Here is a 19,415-nt window from a genome sequence, read left to right on the forward strand (position 1 = left end):
ACCAATCAGAGTGTCTCTTGCTCATCATTCTCTTTAAGAGTAGATCAGGTGAGCTCTGACTTTGGTGGATTGCTATTGTAACGGTGCAGCTACCTGGACGTGTTCAACAAACTCTTCTCAGCAGAGGAAACTGAGCTGCTGGTTGACGCTGTGAAGGAGCTCCAGCAGCTCATTTACGGGAACAGCAATGTTATTTTATTTACTATTCTGTTTATTGTTGATGTAAAAGTTGTGTTTGTGCACTGCAGCTCCATTGCCAAGATAGCGATGAACGTCTGACTGTTGGCGTCTGTCTAGGTTGTATTCAGTCAGTGGAGCTCCTGTGTTTTCTGTTACCAAGATAAACAAGATAAAACTCCAGAAATGTACCTGAACACACCTCATTTCCAGAACACCACGCCCATCAGTGTAGATATATTCAGAAGATCTGCTGCTGTTTAAACCAGACAGGAGGAAGAAGTGAAAATAGACTGATGGTGGGGTGTGAGATAGCGATGAGCATGTCATACTCCTGGAAATAAGGACAGTGAGTGAAGAATCAAGAAGGTGGTCGTAATGTTATGGCTGTTATAGAAGCAGGGAGCCCACAGAGCGCAGGGGTTTGAATACTTATGCAAATAAAGGGAATATTTCAGGTTGCGTTACGCAGTGGAACATCCACAGTGACGGGACCTGCCTCCCAAACTGCCTCTGTTACCATAGCTACCTGTGGACCACTCACATCGCTGGATCTCATGGCCATGCCACTGATGAGGTGCCGAGCCAGTGTCTGTGAAAACAGTGTGTGTGTGTGTGTGTGTGTTTTGTATGTGAATATATGTTGTATAGTGCATATATATGTATATATATATAAACATAGATATAATTTAGAGTAGTCATTGTACAGATTGTATAGTAGTATAGATTTACTGTCATCTGAAAATAATTCAATACACAGACATTAATGTCTAAATATCTGGCAACACGTCTGAATATACACCCCTGGATATTCAACATTGGCGTCTCATGGCAAAGAACTCTCTAATGATGTGAGAAACAGAATTGTTGCTCTATTTTGTAGCTATCCATTGAAAAACAAATATCTCTAAAGCAGCAACTTCTAAACTTTCAATGGAAGTCAATGTAAAAAGACTTTATTTCAGGCCATTTTAAAGCATTTCTATTGGTCCGTTCATCGAAAGCGGCGATATATAAAGATGGCACTTGGCTATAAGGAACCAAAACTGAGATACAGCATGATGGCCATACAGCAGTTTCCCAGGGTTGACTAAAGACCTTAAGTCCACATGTGTTGTCCACATAGATGCATGAGTGCTGCCAGTATTGCTGCAGAGGTTGATTCACTGCAGTGTAGGAGTGTGTCATATATCGTATCAAACAAGCAATAATATTGCCAACATTTTTGAGTATGGTGAACGATATTATACCCTAAAATATGGTGCCATATCACCCACCCCTAATTATTATATCTACTTTTTACTGTTTTTAGCAAAAGAAAAATGGGACTGTGTGAGTGCTGCTCACTAAAGAATTATAAACATGTACTGTAGTAATATGAACTGAAGTATGAACTGTGGATGTATAAAAGACTTTTTAAAATTAATTTAAAAGCCATTTGACCAGTGGTAGGATGGTCCCCCTTAAATGTGAGTCTTGGTCCTCCCAAGGTTTCTTCCTCCTCCTGCAGCTCTGAGGGAGTTTTTCACTGGGGGTTCTGTATTCTGTATTTTCTATGTTTAAAGTTTTTGCCTGATTGTTTGTCTTGTGATCATGTTTCTGTAAAGCTGCTTTGTGCCAACACCAGTTGTAAAAAGTGCTATACAAATAAATTTGATTTGATTCGAAGTATAAATGTACTGTGGAATACATTCTGAAGCAGAGCATGATCCCCTCCCTGTAGGATAAATGATCTGCATGGCAGTTTTTTCAGCGTAATAACAACAGTCACACCTTCAAGATGAAGCTAAACAAAAAGTTGATGGACTGGCCAAGTATTTCTCCAAACCTGAACCCAATTGAGCACCTGTGAGGCATCCTCAATCGAAAGGTGGAGAATGTTATCTAAGAGCGTTTTCACACCTATAGTTGTAGTGTTTCTCACTCTGGTTTGGTTTGGTTTGTTTTCACACAGGCATAAAAAACTAAACGCACCAAAATGCGCACCAATAAACCATGCGAGCACATCAGAGTCTCCTCTGATTGGTCAGAGCTGTCTGGCGTGTGAACAGGAAAGTAAATATAGTGAGAAGAGACTGTGTTCCAGCGCGTATATCTGTAGATCTGTATATCTGTGCAGTGTAAGGCTGATTTAATATTAACGCTAATTATCACAGCTATGAACAAGCGCTGTCTCTGCTGCTGCTCCATGCTGTTTACGCACTGAGCACGGTCTGTGCTGCATTCACTGCTCGCAGCCATGCGACTCTATTTACTATGTGTTTTTCACATGCAGATGTCTGCATAGTAAATGGATCTGCGCAGCTGCGAGCAGTAAATGCAGCACATACTGTCTGTGTTTTAACAGCATGGAGCAGCAGCAGAGACAGCGTTTGTTTATAGATCTTATCTAATATATCAGATTAAACGGTGCCTTATCAGCAGTTTAGCTCAAATAAAATGGGTCGGATCGAGACCACACTAAGAGTACAAACCAATCAGAGTCCTTTTTTAGCCAAAACAAATAGTGCTGGTGAGAAAGCAGCCTAAAAAGAGAGCAATTGAGAGAGCAAGTCGTTCTTAATTAATTGAAATATAATTTTATCTTATGTATTTTCATAATTGCTCTTTAACCAAGCAAACATGTTTTATCATATTACTTGATTAATAGAGGTAACTTTTTAATTTTTGCTAAAATATTTGATAGCTTCAGTGCTAGTTAGATCCAAATAAAACAGAATTTAATAAAAGAGAAGCAATTCAAACTCAGAAAAGACACACACACACACACACACACACACACACACACAGACACACGCCGTCCAAAGCAGTGTCCAAGACACTAATATAAACATAACACACACACACACACACATTCATACACTCTCCCACTCGCCAAGCCCCGCCCCTCGTGGCTAAGCTTGAATGAGCTAGCCGAGGCTGTCAGCGTGTGCGCAGGGAGGGGTGTGTGTGTGTGTGTGTGTGTGTGTGTGTGTGTGTGTGTGTGTGTGTGTGTGTGTGAGACAGCAGAGCAGCATGCGTTAGACTGAAACTCAGCCGTCTGCTTTCCCGCGCTAAACACACTCAGCGGCTCGGCTTCACCATGGCGTACAGGTTCTACCACTAGTGAGTACCGTGCACTTTATTACACTGTTATTACACTGTTATTACACTGTTATTACACTGTTATTACATAGGGTGTGTGTAGATGTCTGTGTGTGTTTATATGGCTGTCTGTGAGCGTGTGTGTGTGTGTGTAGGGTATATGGACGGGAGCTTAAATGAACAGGGAATCGATGATGGTGTCAGCAGTGTGTGTGTGTGTGTGTGTCGTCATTGTCTTGTTGATTGTTGTGGTTTTCAGATCAGCATGTATTTGCATTTGGGTCGTATTATTTATATGATTTGTATTGTGACGCACGGACACAATCACAGAGACGCAAATATTGGGAGTATTTTGAGTATTTTTGGGTATTTTGAGAATTTTTGGGTATTTTGAGTATTTTTGGGTATTTGGTGCATTTTGGAGTGTTTCGATTATTTACTGTCTAAATACTTTTGTTTCTGTGCTCAGCTGATTTACACTATGTAGATGGTGTGTGTTTGTGTGTGTGTGTGTGTGTGTGTGTGTCAGCAGTCTGTGTTTCGTCATTGTCTTGTTGATTGTTTGGTTTTATTGTATGTATATTTAGAAGCAGCGCAAGAGCTTATGTTTACATTACAGTTGTATTCGTATTGGGACACACTGTGACAAACTGAAATAATTAAAGTATTTCTGGAGTTTTTATGGAGTATTTTGGGAGTATTTATGGAAGTATTTGTAATATGTTTGGGGTATTTGGAGTATTTTCAGTCATTGATCCATCTGGGAGTCTGGGAGTCATCATTGTCTTGATGACTATATTTAACATCTAATTAGAATTAGCTGCGATTAGCTTGTGTGCATTATGGTCATGTAGGTATTTTGACACAGAGACAAACTCAAAAATGTTAATATTTGGAGTATTTTTGTGTATTTTGGAGTATTTTTGTGTATTTTGGAGTATTTTGTATATTTTGAGTATTGGGGGTTTTCGCTGTCTAAATACCTTTGTTTCTGTGCTCAGCTTATTTACACCACATTGATGGTTTGCATATATATATATATATATATATATATATATATATATATATATATATATACATATACACGTATACAGATGTTAGCTGTGTGTCGTCATTGTCTTGTTGATTATTTTAGTTTTCAGATCAGCTTGTGTTTACATTAGGGTCGTATTAATCGTATTGTGACACTGAGAGTCAGGTGAGCTCTGACTTTGGTGGATTGCTATTGTAACGGTGCAGCTACCTGGACGTGTTCAACAAACTCTTCTCAGCAGAGGAAACTGAGCTGCTGGTTGATGCTGTGAAGGAGCTCCAGCAGCTCATTTACGGGAACAGCAATGTTATTTTATTTACTATTCTGTTTATTGTTGATGTAAAAGTTGGGTTTGTGCTGCTGTGTGTTCATGTGTGTGTAATAAGTGGGGGCGTACGCTCGGCTCGGCACAGCGCCTGTGTTACCGAGATAGCGATGAACGTCTGACTGTTGGTGTCTGTCTAGGTTGTATTCAGTCAGTGGAGCTCCTGTGTTTTCTGTTACCAAGATAAACAAGATAAAACTCCAGAAATGTACCTGAACACACCTCATTTCCAGAACACCATGTGTGTGTCATCATTGTCTTGTTGATTGTTTAGGTTTTTCAGATCAGCTTGTGTTTGCATTACGGTCACATTCATATTGTGACACTGCGACAGACTCAGACTGAAATATTTGAAGTGTTTGGAGTGTTTGGTGTCCAAATGCTTGGTTTATGAGTGTGAATGCGTATGTGTGTGTATGTATTGTAATGTGCAGTAATTAGCGTCTGGCTGTGTGTTTTAATTCATTATCCGTGTTGGGAGGCTGAACGTGTTCTGAATTCCTCCACCACTTCCCTCCGTCAGTCTCTTCTTCCTCTAAGCTGGGGATGGGTTGGGTTGAGTGTGTGTGTGTGTGTGTGTGTGTGTGTGTGTGAGTGTGAGAGGAGGGGGGGATAAGACGACACGTCGCACGAATTCCAACCAGAGGCTTTTCTTTCTCTATTTTACGTAGCTCTGCTGATGATGTCACACCTGCTATTTCTGGAGAGCGTATAAGGCAGCTTTCTGCAGAACCTCGCCACTGTTAGAGCCGTATACACACACACACACACATACACACACACACACACACACACACACACACATACACACACACACACACACACACACACACACACACACGCACAAAGCTAAATTCTTCTCCAGCGCTTCAACACTAAGCTTATTAAGTCGTGGGGCCAGTCTCTGTCCATGTTCTTCCTCTGACCATCTTCACTATTGCTTTAGTCTCTCCTTCCTGTGTTTAACATAAGGGCTCATTGCTATCTTACACCCCATTAACACTAGTCTATTTTCACTCCTATTTCCTCCTGCCTGGTTTAAACAGCAGCAGAGCTTCTGAATATATCTACACTGATGGGCATGGTGTTGTGGAAATGAGGTGTGTTCAGGTACATTTCTGGAGTTTTATCTTGTTTATCTTGGTAACAGAAAACACAGGAGCTCCATTGACTGAATACAACCTAGACAGACGCCAACAGTCAGACGTTCATCGCTATCTCGGTAACACAGGCGTTGTGCCGAGCCGAGCGTACACCCCCACTTATTACACACACATGAACACACAGCAGCACAAACCCAACTTTTACATCAACAATAAACAGAATAGTAAATAAAATAACATTGCTGTTCCCGTAAATGAGCTGCTGGAGCTCCTTCACAGCGTCAACCAGCAGCTCAGTTTCCTCTGCGGAGAAGAGTTTGTTGAACACGTCCAGGTAGCTGCACCGTTACAATAGCAATCCACCAAAGTCAGAGCTCACCTGATCTACTCTTAAAGAGAATGATGAGCTCACCAATTAAAAGTTCTTACATCTCCCTCATCTGCTGAGTTGCCACGGACAGTAGGTACAGATTCCTCCTTAAGAAGAAGTCTGCTGGCTAGAATCCTGCTGTTCACTGTCTGAGGTTCTCAACCAGCAGACCCAAATGTCATTTTTGTCTTCAGCTGATCTAGTGAGTGGAGCTCTGTTGGTGGTTGGTGGTTGATGGGTGAGGGGTGGAGCCAAAGTTGTTTTATGCAGTTTTTTTCATTATTATGACATCGCAATAATAAAGTCAACTGTCGAGCACAAACAAAAAAATAGAATTAAAAATTAAATCTGTAGCAATGCATAATTATATTATAGATATTTTCCACAGAATATATATATTTTTAAATAAACTACATGTTCTCACAGTCCTGATGTGTCAAGTCTTTTTTCGAATATGTATTTTATCGATATATAAAGAAGAAACATCTCAACTCTCAGTTCATCCTATCCTGTTGTGCATCTCCAGGTCAGTCATAGTATCAGTGCTAACCCCTGGCCTCCACCCAAACTGCCTCTAATAGGAGCCCAAGCGTCTGGACTGGAGTTTGGACTGGATCCAGTGGAAGACGACTGGGAGTCGACTGTTGACCTGAGGGATGCTTTTGGATGTGATTTAGAGCTGCTGTGGGTCTTTCTTGCTTTTGACGAGAATAAAGGACCTATTACCGTAGCTTGCCATCAGCTGCCGGAGCCCCGAGAGAGCGCACACAGTTGTCTTTGCTGTTTTTCCTCTGGGTGGGTACAGTACAGTAGATGGTGCTCTCTTCTTTCCCCTCATCACTCATTGGGTGATATGGATCAGCACAAGGCTGCGTCTGTGAGCTGATGTATCAGAACCGAGTCGCTGTGCTTTCCTCCGAGCGTTAGCGCTGTGATGCTACTCGGTTCAAAAAGTTCAAAAAGAGGCGGAGTCTGACTTCACATGCATCGGAGGAGGCGTGTGCTAGTGTTCTTAACCCTCTTGGTGTTGGAGCTTCACTAGTGATAGAGGGAAATTGGGGAGAAAATGAGATTTTAAAAATTATAATAATAAAAAAAGAATGCTAGCTTGATTTAGGGCAGTGTGTCAGTGAGCTTTGCTATCAGAACGACAGGAAAAGTACACCTTTCTCGGCTCGAAATGAATCGCAACGCAAAAGGCACATACTAATTTTTTTAAATAATCTTCGGTGTCTTAAACTTGCTCATCATTCTCTTTAAGAGTAGATCAGGTGAGCTCTGACTTTGGTGGATTGCTATTGTAACAGTGCAGCTACCTGGACGTGTCCAACAAACTCTTCTCAGCAGAGGAAACTGAGCTGCTGGTTGACGCTGTGAAGGAGCTCCAGCAGCTCATTTACGGGAACAGCAATGTTATTTTATTTACTATTCTGTTTATTGTTGATGTAAAAGTTGCCAAGATAGCGATGAACGTCTGACTGTTGGCGTCTGTCTAGGTTGTATTCAGTCAGTGGAGCTCCTGTGTTTTCTGTTACCAATATAAACAAGATAAAACTCCAGAAATGTACCTGAACATACCTCATTTCCAGAACACCACGCCCATCAGTGTAGATATATTCAGAAGCTCTGCTGCTGTTTAAACCAGACAGGAGGAAGAAGTGAAAATAGATATATCTGTTTTTAGGTATATTTAGAGTTCTCTCACCTATATTTAGTATATTTTAGTTAGTTTGCAGTGTTTTATCACTGTAACACAGTTGAACAGTCGCTCTGTAAGCCGCAGCTGTCTGTTGCGTAACACGACCCACGACTCCATCTGCTCCTCAGCCTGGAGATCCGTGTGTTTTGCGCTGCATTACGGCCGCCGGGGGGAGGAGCCGGGGGATTGAGACCGCCGGCCGAGTCATGTGACCGCCGCTCAAGGTCACTCTGGTCAGGCGTTATTTATTCCTGAGGAGCAGCCAATGACTAATCACTCTCACTCTTATCCTCCACTCGACGCACGGGTTGCCTGATATTTCACTTCTCATTATTATACACCTCAGGAAACCCCCGTCATGATACTCCAGCCACCAGATACCTTGGTGGTAGGGGTGTGCATATCATATCATATATATCATATATCATACGTGATAATATCGCCAACATTTCTGAATATCGTACCATATCAACCACCCCTAATTTATCACATCAGGGTTTTACTTTTTTGCTGTTTTTATCAAAAGAAAAATTCACACTGTTCTCCTCATTTCCCATTATATATCTATATATCTAGAGACTTTAGATTATATCTGTCCAGTATCATTTATTTTACTTTAATCCTGAATATATGGAGAGATATATTTGGAGTGCATTATTATACTACATATTAGTATCATCTCGCATTTTTTAATATCTCAATTATTTAGTTATCGCGAAAATACAATAAAATATCGTGATATTATTATTGGACCTGGAGCTGATCATGACATAACAAAATAAAAAGTAGTAGGGGTGGGAATCTCGATGATGTTGCGATACTGTAGAGCTGGACGTTATATCAAGATTTTAAAATATTTATTTTAAATGTATCATTACTTTGTGAACAAATCCTAAAGAATAAAAAATAAAATATTAGCACACATTGACCCAGAAAGCATAAAGAATCAAGCTAACCTGCTCATAAAAATCTTACAATTACAGTATAATTGAAAATGTGAAACTATGGAAATATATTATATAAATGTATTACACACAGAGTGATCTATTCTAAGAGTTTATTCCTTTTATTGTTGAAAAAATCTGAATATTATATAAGACAAATTGGTACTTTTGGCAGTGTGGGCAGTGTTCAAAATACTGCTGGAAAATGAAATCTGAATCTCATTAAAAGTTGACGTGGCTCCTGAGACTTGCCTGATCTAAGCTGATCTAATATTAGCATTTTAATTAGCATTTTAACCTGCATTTAGTTAACAGTCAACATCAAATTAAGTCAATCATATTGAATAATACTGTAGGTCTATGCTTCTTCAGTGTTGCAATGTTTTTAAAAGCTCAGTTTTAATGCTCTAGTTACTATAAATAATGTGTGGTTTAAATCGTGCTCGGGCTCATAATGACAGTATGTGGGTTGGGTCGGGCTGAATTTACATACTAGACATCTAATATTAACGTTTTAACCTGGATTTAGTCAACTTTCAACATCAAGAAAATGCTTTTATTAAACACAAACTGCTCAAATCTCAGATTTTCTCAGAATCTCAGTTCTAAAATGACCCCACACAAATGGGATCATGTGACCAAAAGGCACCATTAGGAAATCATAACTGGCCAATTAGGAATGAATGACGCTCATTAATAATTCATTAATTACACACTCAATGATCTATTTTAAGTGCTTATTTCTTTTATTGTTGATGATTATGGTTTACAGCCATTAAAAACCCAAAAATCAATGTGTCAGAAAATTAGAATATTACATAAGACCAATTGGTACTTTTGGAAGTGAGGGCAGTGTGCCAAATCCTGCTGGGAAATGAAATCGGCATCTCATTTAAAAGTTGATGTGGCTCCCGAAACTGGCCTGATCTAAGCCCTGCTTTCTAGACATTTAATATTAGCATTTTAATTAGCATTTTAACCTGCATTAAGGTCTATGCTTCTTCAGTGTTGCAATGTTTTTAAAAAGCTCAGTTTTAATGCTCTAGTTACTATAAATAATGTGTGGTTTAAATCGTGCTCGGGCTCATAATGACAGTATGTGGGTTGGGTCGGGCTGGATTTACATACTAGACATCTAATATTAGCGTTTTAACCTGGATTTAGTCAACTTTCAACCTCAACAAAATGCTTTAGCGTTTTAACCTGGATTTAGTCAACTTTCAACATCAAGAAAATGCTTTTATTAAACACAAACTGCTCAAACCTCAGATTTTCTCAGATGTTCTAAAATGATCCCACACAAATGGGATCATGTGACTAAAAGGCACCATTAGGAAATCATAACTGGCCAATTAGGAATGAATGACGCTCGTTAATAATTCATTAATTACACACTCAATGATCTATTTTAAGTGCTTATTTCTTTTATTGTTGTTGATTATGGTTTACAGCCATTAAAAACCCAAAAATCAATGTGTCAGAAAATTAGAATATTACATAAGACCAATTGGTACTTTTGGAAGTGAGGGCAGTGTGCCAAATCCTGCTGGAAAATGAAATCGGCATCTCATTTAAAAGTTGATGTGGCTCCCGAAACTGGCCCGATCTAAGCCCTGCTTTCTAGACATTTAATATTAGCATTTTAATTAGCATTTTAACCTGCATTAAGGTCTATGCTTCTTCAGTGTTGCAATGTTTTTAAAAAGCTCAGTTTTAATGCTCTAGTTACTATAAATAATGTGTGGTTTAAATCGAGCTCGGCCTCATGATGACAGTATGTGGGTTGGGTCGGGCTGGATTTACATACTAGACATCTAATATTAGCGTTTTAACCTGGATTTAGTCAACTTTCAACCTCAACAAAATGCTTTTATTAAACACGAACTGCTCAAACCTCAGATTTTCTCAGATGTTCTGAGATGTTCTAAGATGACCCCACACAAATGGGATCATGTGACCAAAAGGCACCATTAGCAAATCATAACTGGCCAATTAGGAATGCATGGCGCTCGTTAATAATTGATTAGGCTGTTAGGGATATTTAAATGTGTTTTGCCGGCCGTATCTGGAGGATCATACAGATGTTGAGAGGAGAAGCAGCAAATCCTCCAGCCATCAAATATTAAACCAGCTGTCTAAATATTTCATCACCACCCGTCTATAATTATTTGATGGCATCACGGCGATCTCCTGACAGGCAGCTTCAGTATCATCCATCACACTGGATTCACACACAATCTGGATGCATGACTGCAGCTCATTATACTCCTACTGTTTTATGGAATTAATCATTTATAAATATATACATATATTATCAATGTCATGCAAAATCCTCATATCTCTGAATGACACAATTTAACACCAGCAGAAGGACAAAACCCTTCTTGACTTTCAGTTGAGTGTAAAAAGTCATGTTGCATCATTTCTATTGGTCCATTCCTCATGAATATTAAACTGGATGCAAATTACCAGTGCCAGGCCAGATTACAAATGGTTAAAATGCAAAATGTGACTATTTAACGGAAACAAAAACACTGTACACAGAGCTATCTGATCATATACAGACTCTTTTTTTATATGTATGTTATTTTTATGTTTTATATATGCATGTCAGTAGTTACTAGGGGTGGGACAATATATCAATATATTGAATTATTTTGATTATATCGGATAAATACTTGACATCAAATATTGGTATTTTTATTAAAACATAGGAGCTCTAAACTCTATAAGACTCGGCCCTCGATTAGACTAATCAGAGTCATTGCTTTATGCTTCGTTTCTCCATGTGGTGGCGCTATAATCAAATAAATAAAGTTAGTAAACCTGTGGTGAAGAATATTGGTCGTTAAATTCTGTGAAACTGAAAAACTGTTATTAGATTTTTGGATTATTTAGAACCAAAGATGCTGTAAAGTATCGTAGAGAATTGTCTTGCGATACATTGACTGGATTTTGACCTTTTCTCCATTTTATTATTGTAAAAGTAATTTTAATTTTGTATCTGAATGGTGTTTAAAAAGGAGATGGTCTCAATCTGGTTCCAAATGGCTGTTCAGGTGCAGTTTATTCTGATTTATTTCCAAGACAATAATTACTACAGGTATTCGCTAATGCTCATCTCTACTGCTGCTGCATGCTGAACTGTTTTTTTACTTTTAACTGATCTAAGCTCTACTTTCTAGACATCTAATATTAATTTTTTAATTAGCATTTTAACCTGGGTTTAGTCAACAGTCAACATGAAGTTCAGTCAATCATATTAAGTAATACTGTAGGTCTATGCTTCTTTAGTGTTGCAATGTTAATTATCATCATTCTGAACAGATTTCGTGTTTTAACTCTGCTTACTGCAAATTCTATTGAAAACACAAATTTTCCACGAAATCAGCATGAAATCAGCTTCATACTGCAGAAATATATGCACTAGTTTGGAACACAGAACGTTCTTGTTGTATTTACTTTCTTTCCTCCCAGGCTAAATAATTTTGACCAATCAGAGGGTATGAATATGAACTCATGGTTTATTGAGCGCAATTTGGTGCGTTTAGGTTTTTACTTGTGTGAAAACAAACCAAACGCTTTAAGTAAACAAACTCATCAACTGATTCAAACCTTAAAAACCAACTACAGAAGTGAAAACGTCCAAATTATGTCAAATTGGAGGCGAATCTAACAGAGTTTAGAGCACTTATGTTTCAGATTTTAATGAGCAATATACATATTTAATGCCGCTTATTGATACTATACAAAATATAGCAATATCAGTATCATCCCATCACAAGCTGAACAGGTGTACTAACTTGTCTTATATCTGCACTAGTAAATAGGCAGTACAAAGTAGAAGTTTCTGCATCATTTTCAAAGATAATCTCCGATTTCTGATCATAATTCCACGATTAAACCCTCCATTCCCTCACTCTCTGCACTGGTATCTCACACTGGCACTCAGGCTGGCACTCTGTGGGCAGCGCTGTGCCATCAGTCTTGGCCGCATGACTTCCTGGGCATTTAGCATTAGCCCAACACCTGGCCTGTCTGGCACTGAACACTGCTGCTGTCTAGACACGTAATTGTTCACATGTCAATGTGGGGCTGATGATGGAGGAAGTTTGAATGTGTAATATACATATATACAGATCTAAAAAAAAAATTAGAGAGCACTTAAAAATGATGAATTTCTTTGATTTTACCAAATTAAAAACCTCTGGAATATAATCAAGAGGAAGATGGATGATCACAAACCATCAAACCACCAAACTGAACTGCTTGAATTTTTACACCAGGAGTAAAGCAGCATAAAGTTATCCAAAAGCAGTGTGTAAGACTGGTGGAGGAGGAGAACATGATGCCAAGATGCAGGAAATTAAAACTGTGATTAAAAACCAACCAGGATTATTCCACCAAATATTGATTTCTGAACTCTTTGTTCCTTGCGTTTTTAATAGATTAATAGTTTTTGACCAGTAGGCCAGTCATGATTTTTTTATTGGATTATTTTTTATTACAGTTTGTCTTGTAATAAATACAAACTGTACTATGTTTGTGCTTTTTGTAGATGAACCAATTATGTGACCGTGCATGTGGCACTGGGAGCGGATAGGGAGTTTTCACACATGCAGTGGCACCAGTCCACTTAAAGAGAAAAAAGGCCCACTAAAAATTATTTCTTGCTCATTACCAAAGTATTTTAAGTGTTTTTTAAGTAATTTCAGTGACAGGGCAGTATCTTGTCCAAGTCTTGCAAGTCTAGCTTGCATATGTAGAAGCGTGGCATTACAAACTGAACCAATCACGTGACCTCACACATAGCACAGGGAGCAGATAGTGAGCTTTTACAAATGCATTGGAACCGACCACACCAGAGTCTACATCCGGCTCTGAAACAGCTTTACCAAACTGTACCGACCCCGTGGAGCAAGTGCTAACAGGCGGGTCTGGGGGGAAAAAAAGGCTCGCTAAAAATGATTTGTCGCTCGTTACCGAAGTATTTTAAGTGTTTTTTTAGTGATTTGAGTGGCAGGGCAGTATCTTGTCCAAGTCTTTTTCGAGTCTCTCAGCCCTGGGTGGGCGTGGCCCACAGCTTGAGTCCGCTAATCAGGCGCTTATATAAGAAAATCTACAAGTAACTCTTGCCGTTCTCCTGAGAAACGGGGAGGAAATCAGGTCTTATTTTTCCTTTTCACAAAAGTCTAAATGAGTGCTCGGATGGCTGATTTCCAGCTTTGTTTTTGAGCCGCGCTGATTGGCTGCTCACGGCTGGAGCCGGCGGTAAACAGATCAGCGGTGAAAGCAGCTGGAGACGGCTGACATTTCATTCACCTTTTCATCTTTCTCTCTGCAATCGTTTTATTCGCCGCAACACTGGAACCTTTCAAAGCAAAGGTTGAGCCTCTGTTTCATCTCATCTAACAGCCGCTCCCATCCACCTCCATCCATCCATCCACCTCCGTCCATCCACCTCCATCCACCTCCATACGTCCACCTCCATCCGTCCACCTCCGTCCATCCACCTCCATCCACCTCCATCCATCCACCTCCATCCATCCACCTCCATCCATCCACCGCCAGCGCCATCCACCTCCATCCATCTCCATCTCCATCCACCTCCATCCACCTCCATCCATCCACCTCCCTCCATCCACCTCCATCCATCCACCGCCAGCGCCATCCACCTCCATCCACCTCCATCCATCCACCTCTATCCATCCACCGCCAGCGCCATCCACCTCCATCCATCTCCATCTCCATCCACCTCCATCCATCCACCTCCATCCATCCACCTCTATCCATCCACCGCCAGCGCCATCCACCTCCATCCATCTCCATCTCCATCCACCTCCATCCACCGCTAGCGCCATCCATCTCCATCATCTCCATCTCCATCCACCTCCATCCATCTCCATCTCCATCCACCTCCATCCACCTCCATCCATCCACCTCCCTCCATCCACCTCCATCCATCCACCTCCATCCACCTCCATCCACCTCCATATGTCCACCTCCATCCATCCACCTCCATCCACCTCCATCCGTCCACCTCCGTCCACCTCCATCCACCTCCATCCGTCCACCTCCGTCCATCCACCTCATCCATCCACCTCCATCCACCTCCATCCGTCCACCTCCGTCCATCCACCTCCGTCCATCCACCTCCATCCATCCACATCCATCCACCTCTATCCATCCACCGCCAGCGCCATCCACCTCCAACCATCTCCATCTCCATCCACCTCCATCCATCCATCCACCTCCGTCCATCCACCTCCATACGTCCACCTCCATCCGTCCACCTCCGTCCATCCACCTCCGTCCATCCACCTCCATCCATCCACCTCTATCCATCCACCGCCAGCGCCATCCACCTCCAACCATCTCCATCTCCATCCATCTCCATCCACCGCTAGCGCCATCCATCTCCATCCATCCATCCACTTCCATCTATCCACCTCCATCCACGACAGTGGGTGAGCTCTGCGGTACAGTTAAAAAGTGAATCAGTGTGTGAGAGAAACCAGTCTGTTAAGTTTGTGTTTTATGATTTTGTCAAATAAAACGCTAGTTTTCAAGCCATTTTTTATTTTATTTTTAAATCTCGTATTGTGATATTAGTGTCTCGTCACACCCCTACCATCCATCCACCTCCATCCATCTCCATCCACCTCCAGCCTCTTCCCTCGCTCTCCATCCAGCCGGGCGTAGCGACGGCAGCACCACTCCTCTTCATTACGCTGCTGGAGGACGGAGGGAAAAAAAAAGCAGACCATGTTCTTCTCATGTTCTCTCCATCCTTAATGGCCTTCGCTGTGCTTTCAGAACAAAGCCTCAGCCTCGCTCTTTCAGTTCCTTTAAAGCTCTGAGCTTCTGAAGAACCCAGAAGGATTTTTTTCTGCAGCTACAGTACGTTTAATAAGCACACTGTACTGTACGCCTCTAAAAATGGGGAGAGAAAAGGACAAATTACACTTAAAAATAGATTAAAAATGCAAATAATACATGGTTTTAAAAATTTTAATCAAATAAAATAAATCTCTGTGAAACATAGTGGTGGCAGCATCATAATGCTGTGAGTTGAAAGGAAGATGGATGAACGTAAATACAGGACAATCCTGAAAGAGAGCCTGTTGTAGACGGCAAAAGACTTGAGACTGGGAAAAATATTATGGCATAGGTGGAAGCGACATTTTGCAAATTGAACCAATCATGTAACCACACAGGCTGCACAGGGAGCAGATAGTTTTGTATATCCTTAGTGACCTTTGCTGTGCTTTTAGAACAAAGCCTCAGTCTCGCTCTCTGAATTCCTTTAAAGCTTTGAGCTGTGCTGTGTGCCTATAAAATGTGGAAGAAAAGGACAAATTGGCCTAAAAAATAGACTAAAAAGACACTTAAACAGACTTAGGTATTTTATTGAGATTTTAAGTGATGGACCGGCACAAAGAAGCACATAATTGTGAAGTGGAACAAAAACAATACATGGTTTTCAACCTTTGAATCAAATAAAATAAATTGCCATAAACACACTATCTCCACTGTGAAACACGGTGGTGGGAGCATCATGCTGTGAGTTGATAGGAAGATGGATGGAGATAAATACAGGACAATCCAGTATGTTTAATGAGCACACTGTACGGTGTGCCTATAAAAAAGAGGAAAGATAGGACAAATTAGACAAAAAAAATAATTTAAACAAACTTGTATGTATTTTACTGAGATTTTAAGCGAAAGACCAACACAAGAAGCACATATTTGTAAAGTGGAATAAAATGGAAACATGGTTTTCAAAATTTGAATCGTATAAAAGTTGTCACCCTGAACGCACCATACTGTGAAACATGGTGATGGCAGCATCATAATGCTGAGCTTTTACGTTATATTGTATCGATACATGGAATAAATATCACAATATGTTTATTGAAAAATAGTCACTATAAACTCTCTTAAGACTCGCCCCAAATTAGATTTACTAAAGTTACTGCTTAATTACTCCACATAGGAGCGCTATAATCAAAAGGATAGGGTTACTAATGCATAGTAAACATGCTTATAATCCTCCAGGCCTGTGTGTTCCTAATGCATTTATTTACAGAAAATGAGAAATGGCTGAAATAACAAAACAAGTTCATATTCATAAAGTTTTAAGAGTTCAGAAACCAATATTTGGTGGAATAATCCTGGTTGGTTTTTAATCAAAGGTTTAATTTCATGCATCTTGGCATCATGTTCTCCTCCACCAGTCTTACACACTGCTTTTGGATAACTTTATGCTGCTTTACTCCTGGTGTAAAAATTCAAGCAGTTCAGTTTGGTGGTTTGATGGTTTGTGATCATCCATCTTCCTCTTGATTATATTCCAGAGGTTTTACATTTAATAAAATCAAAGAAAATCATCATTTTTAAGTGCTCTCTTTCTTTTTCCAGAGCTGCATTAGTGTTTCAGCCCATTTTTGTTGTGTTGGGAGTGTTGTGCTAGGAGTGTTGAGGTGCTATCGTGTCAGGGATCAGTGTATTGGCTGTGGGCTGCAGGGAGGAGAGTCTGTAGGGGGATATAAATCAGATCCACTAGAGGGAGCAGTGCTGTAACACACTGCGTCTGATTTTACTCTCTGTAAACGAGTGGAGAGGATGAAATGAAATGATGAAATGATGAAATGATGAGATGTTTTAGATTTTTATCTTTATTTTCTGTGGTTTATAGAATTGCAAAGTAGAGATGTGCTATATCGTATCGTACGCAATAATATCACCAACATTTTTAAATATGGTGAACGATATTATTCCCTGAAATATGGTACCATATCACCCACCTTTAATTATCAGAGAAACTCATCGTTTTTAAAGTGCTCTCATTTCCTGAGGCGGTCCTGATGAGTGCCAGTACTATCATCATCATCACGTTTTTGCGGAGAATGTACTTGAGAATACTTTCAAAGTTCTTGAAATTCTTCTTAAAGTATTTTATTCTTTATTTAGTTGAGTAGTTGTTGCTTCTCATAATCTGGATTAGAACATTACTCAAATAGATCTATTCACTGTAGGTTTTTTTTTTTGTACTGTTTTTATCAAAAGAAAAATTCCCACTTTTCTCATTTCCCATTATATATCTACTAGATACAGATTATATCTGTCCAGTATCATTTATTTTACTTTAATCCTGGATATATGGAGATATTTGGAGTGCATTATTATTATTATTATTATTATTATTATTATTAGTACCATGACTAATAATTCTGGATTATTGACTTCTGTTACTGTAAATCTGATAAAATTCTTGTATTTTTTAATATCTCAGTTATTAGGGGTGTGCCATATCATATATTATATCATATATGCAATAAAACAAAAATAATTTTCATTTTGTTCCAGTAGTGCATTTTATTTTTATAAATTCAGTGTTTTGTCATATCACCAAGAGTATCGTTATCACAAAAATAACATACAATATTATGATATTATTTTAAGGCCATATCGCTCACCTCTGTAAGAATTTTTTTCTTTTTTTTTAACACTTTCTATGAATGTTTAAAAAAAATACTCATAACATATTATAATGCATTTATAAAGCATTATAAACATGTTAAAACACATTTATAATAAGGTATACCAAACATGTGTAGTCATGTTTATTCTAATCACAATCACTCTCCCTTTCCTGGGGCGGACCTGATGAGTGCCAGTTTCATCATCATAATGTGTTTCATGGTCTCTTTTTGCGACTGTTGAAGTTCTGGAATTGTGTTTTTTTTTTGTACTATGTAAAAGTTAATTTTAGCTTAATTTTAAAATGTTTTCTTGTATTAATCTTATCTTATTTTGGTGATAATTTCTTATCAGTTAAGGCGGTAGAGTGAGCAGCTGAGGAGCTCTGGAGGATTTATGGAGCTCTATCAGATCTTTATCCGTCCCTCAGCGCTGATGGAGAGCCGGGGGCCACACGGCTTCATCATTCCAGCTGTGACCCCATCTGGCCCCTCCTGCCCCGCCAATAACTCCAATTACACGCCCATCTGCCCCACCAAGGGGGCGGGGCCTCGCTTAGGGCGGGGGTTAAAGAGACGCTCATCCTGCTCTGAGCAACGCTAACGCTTGGGTTTGGCTGTCTACACTAGTGATTGCTCATGTGTTCCTATTGAGTGGCTAGCTGGTTGCTATGGTTTTCATAAGTGGTTGCTGTGTGGTTCCTATGGTGTTTGTACGCAGTAATACAGTCGAAATTTTTGATACAAATTTAAAAAAAAAAATGACATAGTGATGAGAGATATTCCTGAAAGACTGTTGGCTTTATTCTGTCATTTTGGTTGCTATGGGTTTGTTTTGGTGTGTTACTAAGTGCTTCGTTCGGTATCCCAGGTGGTTGCTATGGTGTTCTTTCTTTTTTAGCAGTTTAAATAAGAATCCATCTTTGCCAATGTTACATTTTCCATTATTAACAGTCATATACTATTTTTTAATTGTCATGCAGGCAGAATAACATATTTATCATTCAGAACTGTATGCTTGCTACAGTGTTGCTAAGTGGTTGCTTAGAAACAGCGTAGCAACTACCTGGGATACCAAAGTGGTTTCTAGGTGTTTGTTGTGGTGTGTTACTAAGGGGTTGTTTTGGTATCTCAGGTGGTTGCTATGGTGTTCTTTCTTTTTTTAGCAGTTTAAACAAGAATACATCTTTGCTAATGT

The 19,415-nt window shown here is 39.6% G+C and overlaps 1 protein-coding gene across 5 annotated transcripts in view; it reads left to right on the plus strand.

Annotated features, from left to right (window-relative positions):
• The window catches only part of iqsec1b (IQ motif and Sec7 domain ArfGEF 1b), a 333,817-nt gene that overhangs the window by 130,349 nt on the left and 184,053 nt on the right, over positions 1-19,415 (plus strand). The window contains exon 1 of one of the 5 annotated variants that reach the window (XM_049471803.1): positions 3,122-3,282. The exons of the other annotated variants lie outside the window; for them this stretch is intronic. Within the exon in view, the coding sequence (XP_049327760.1) occupies positions 3,260-3,282 (23 nt within the window). The 5' untranslated portion in view covers positions 3,122-3,259. Of the gene's footprint in view, positions 1-3,121; positions 3,283-19,415 lie in introns of those variants that run through there. 5 annotated transcript variants of the gene reach the window in all.

Source organism: Astyanax mexicanus, chromosome 24, assembly GCF_023375975.1.
Source record: "Astyanax mexicanus isolate ESR-SI-001 chromosome 24, AstMex3_surface, whole genome shotgun sequence".
Taxonomy (NCBI): domain Eukaryota; kingdom Metazoa; phylum Chordata; class Actinopteri; order Characiformes; family Acestrorhamphidae; genus Astyanax; species Astyanax mexicanus.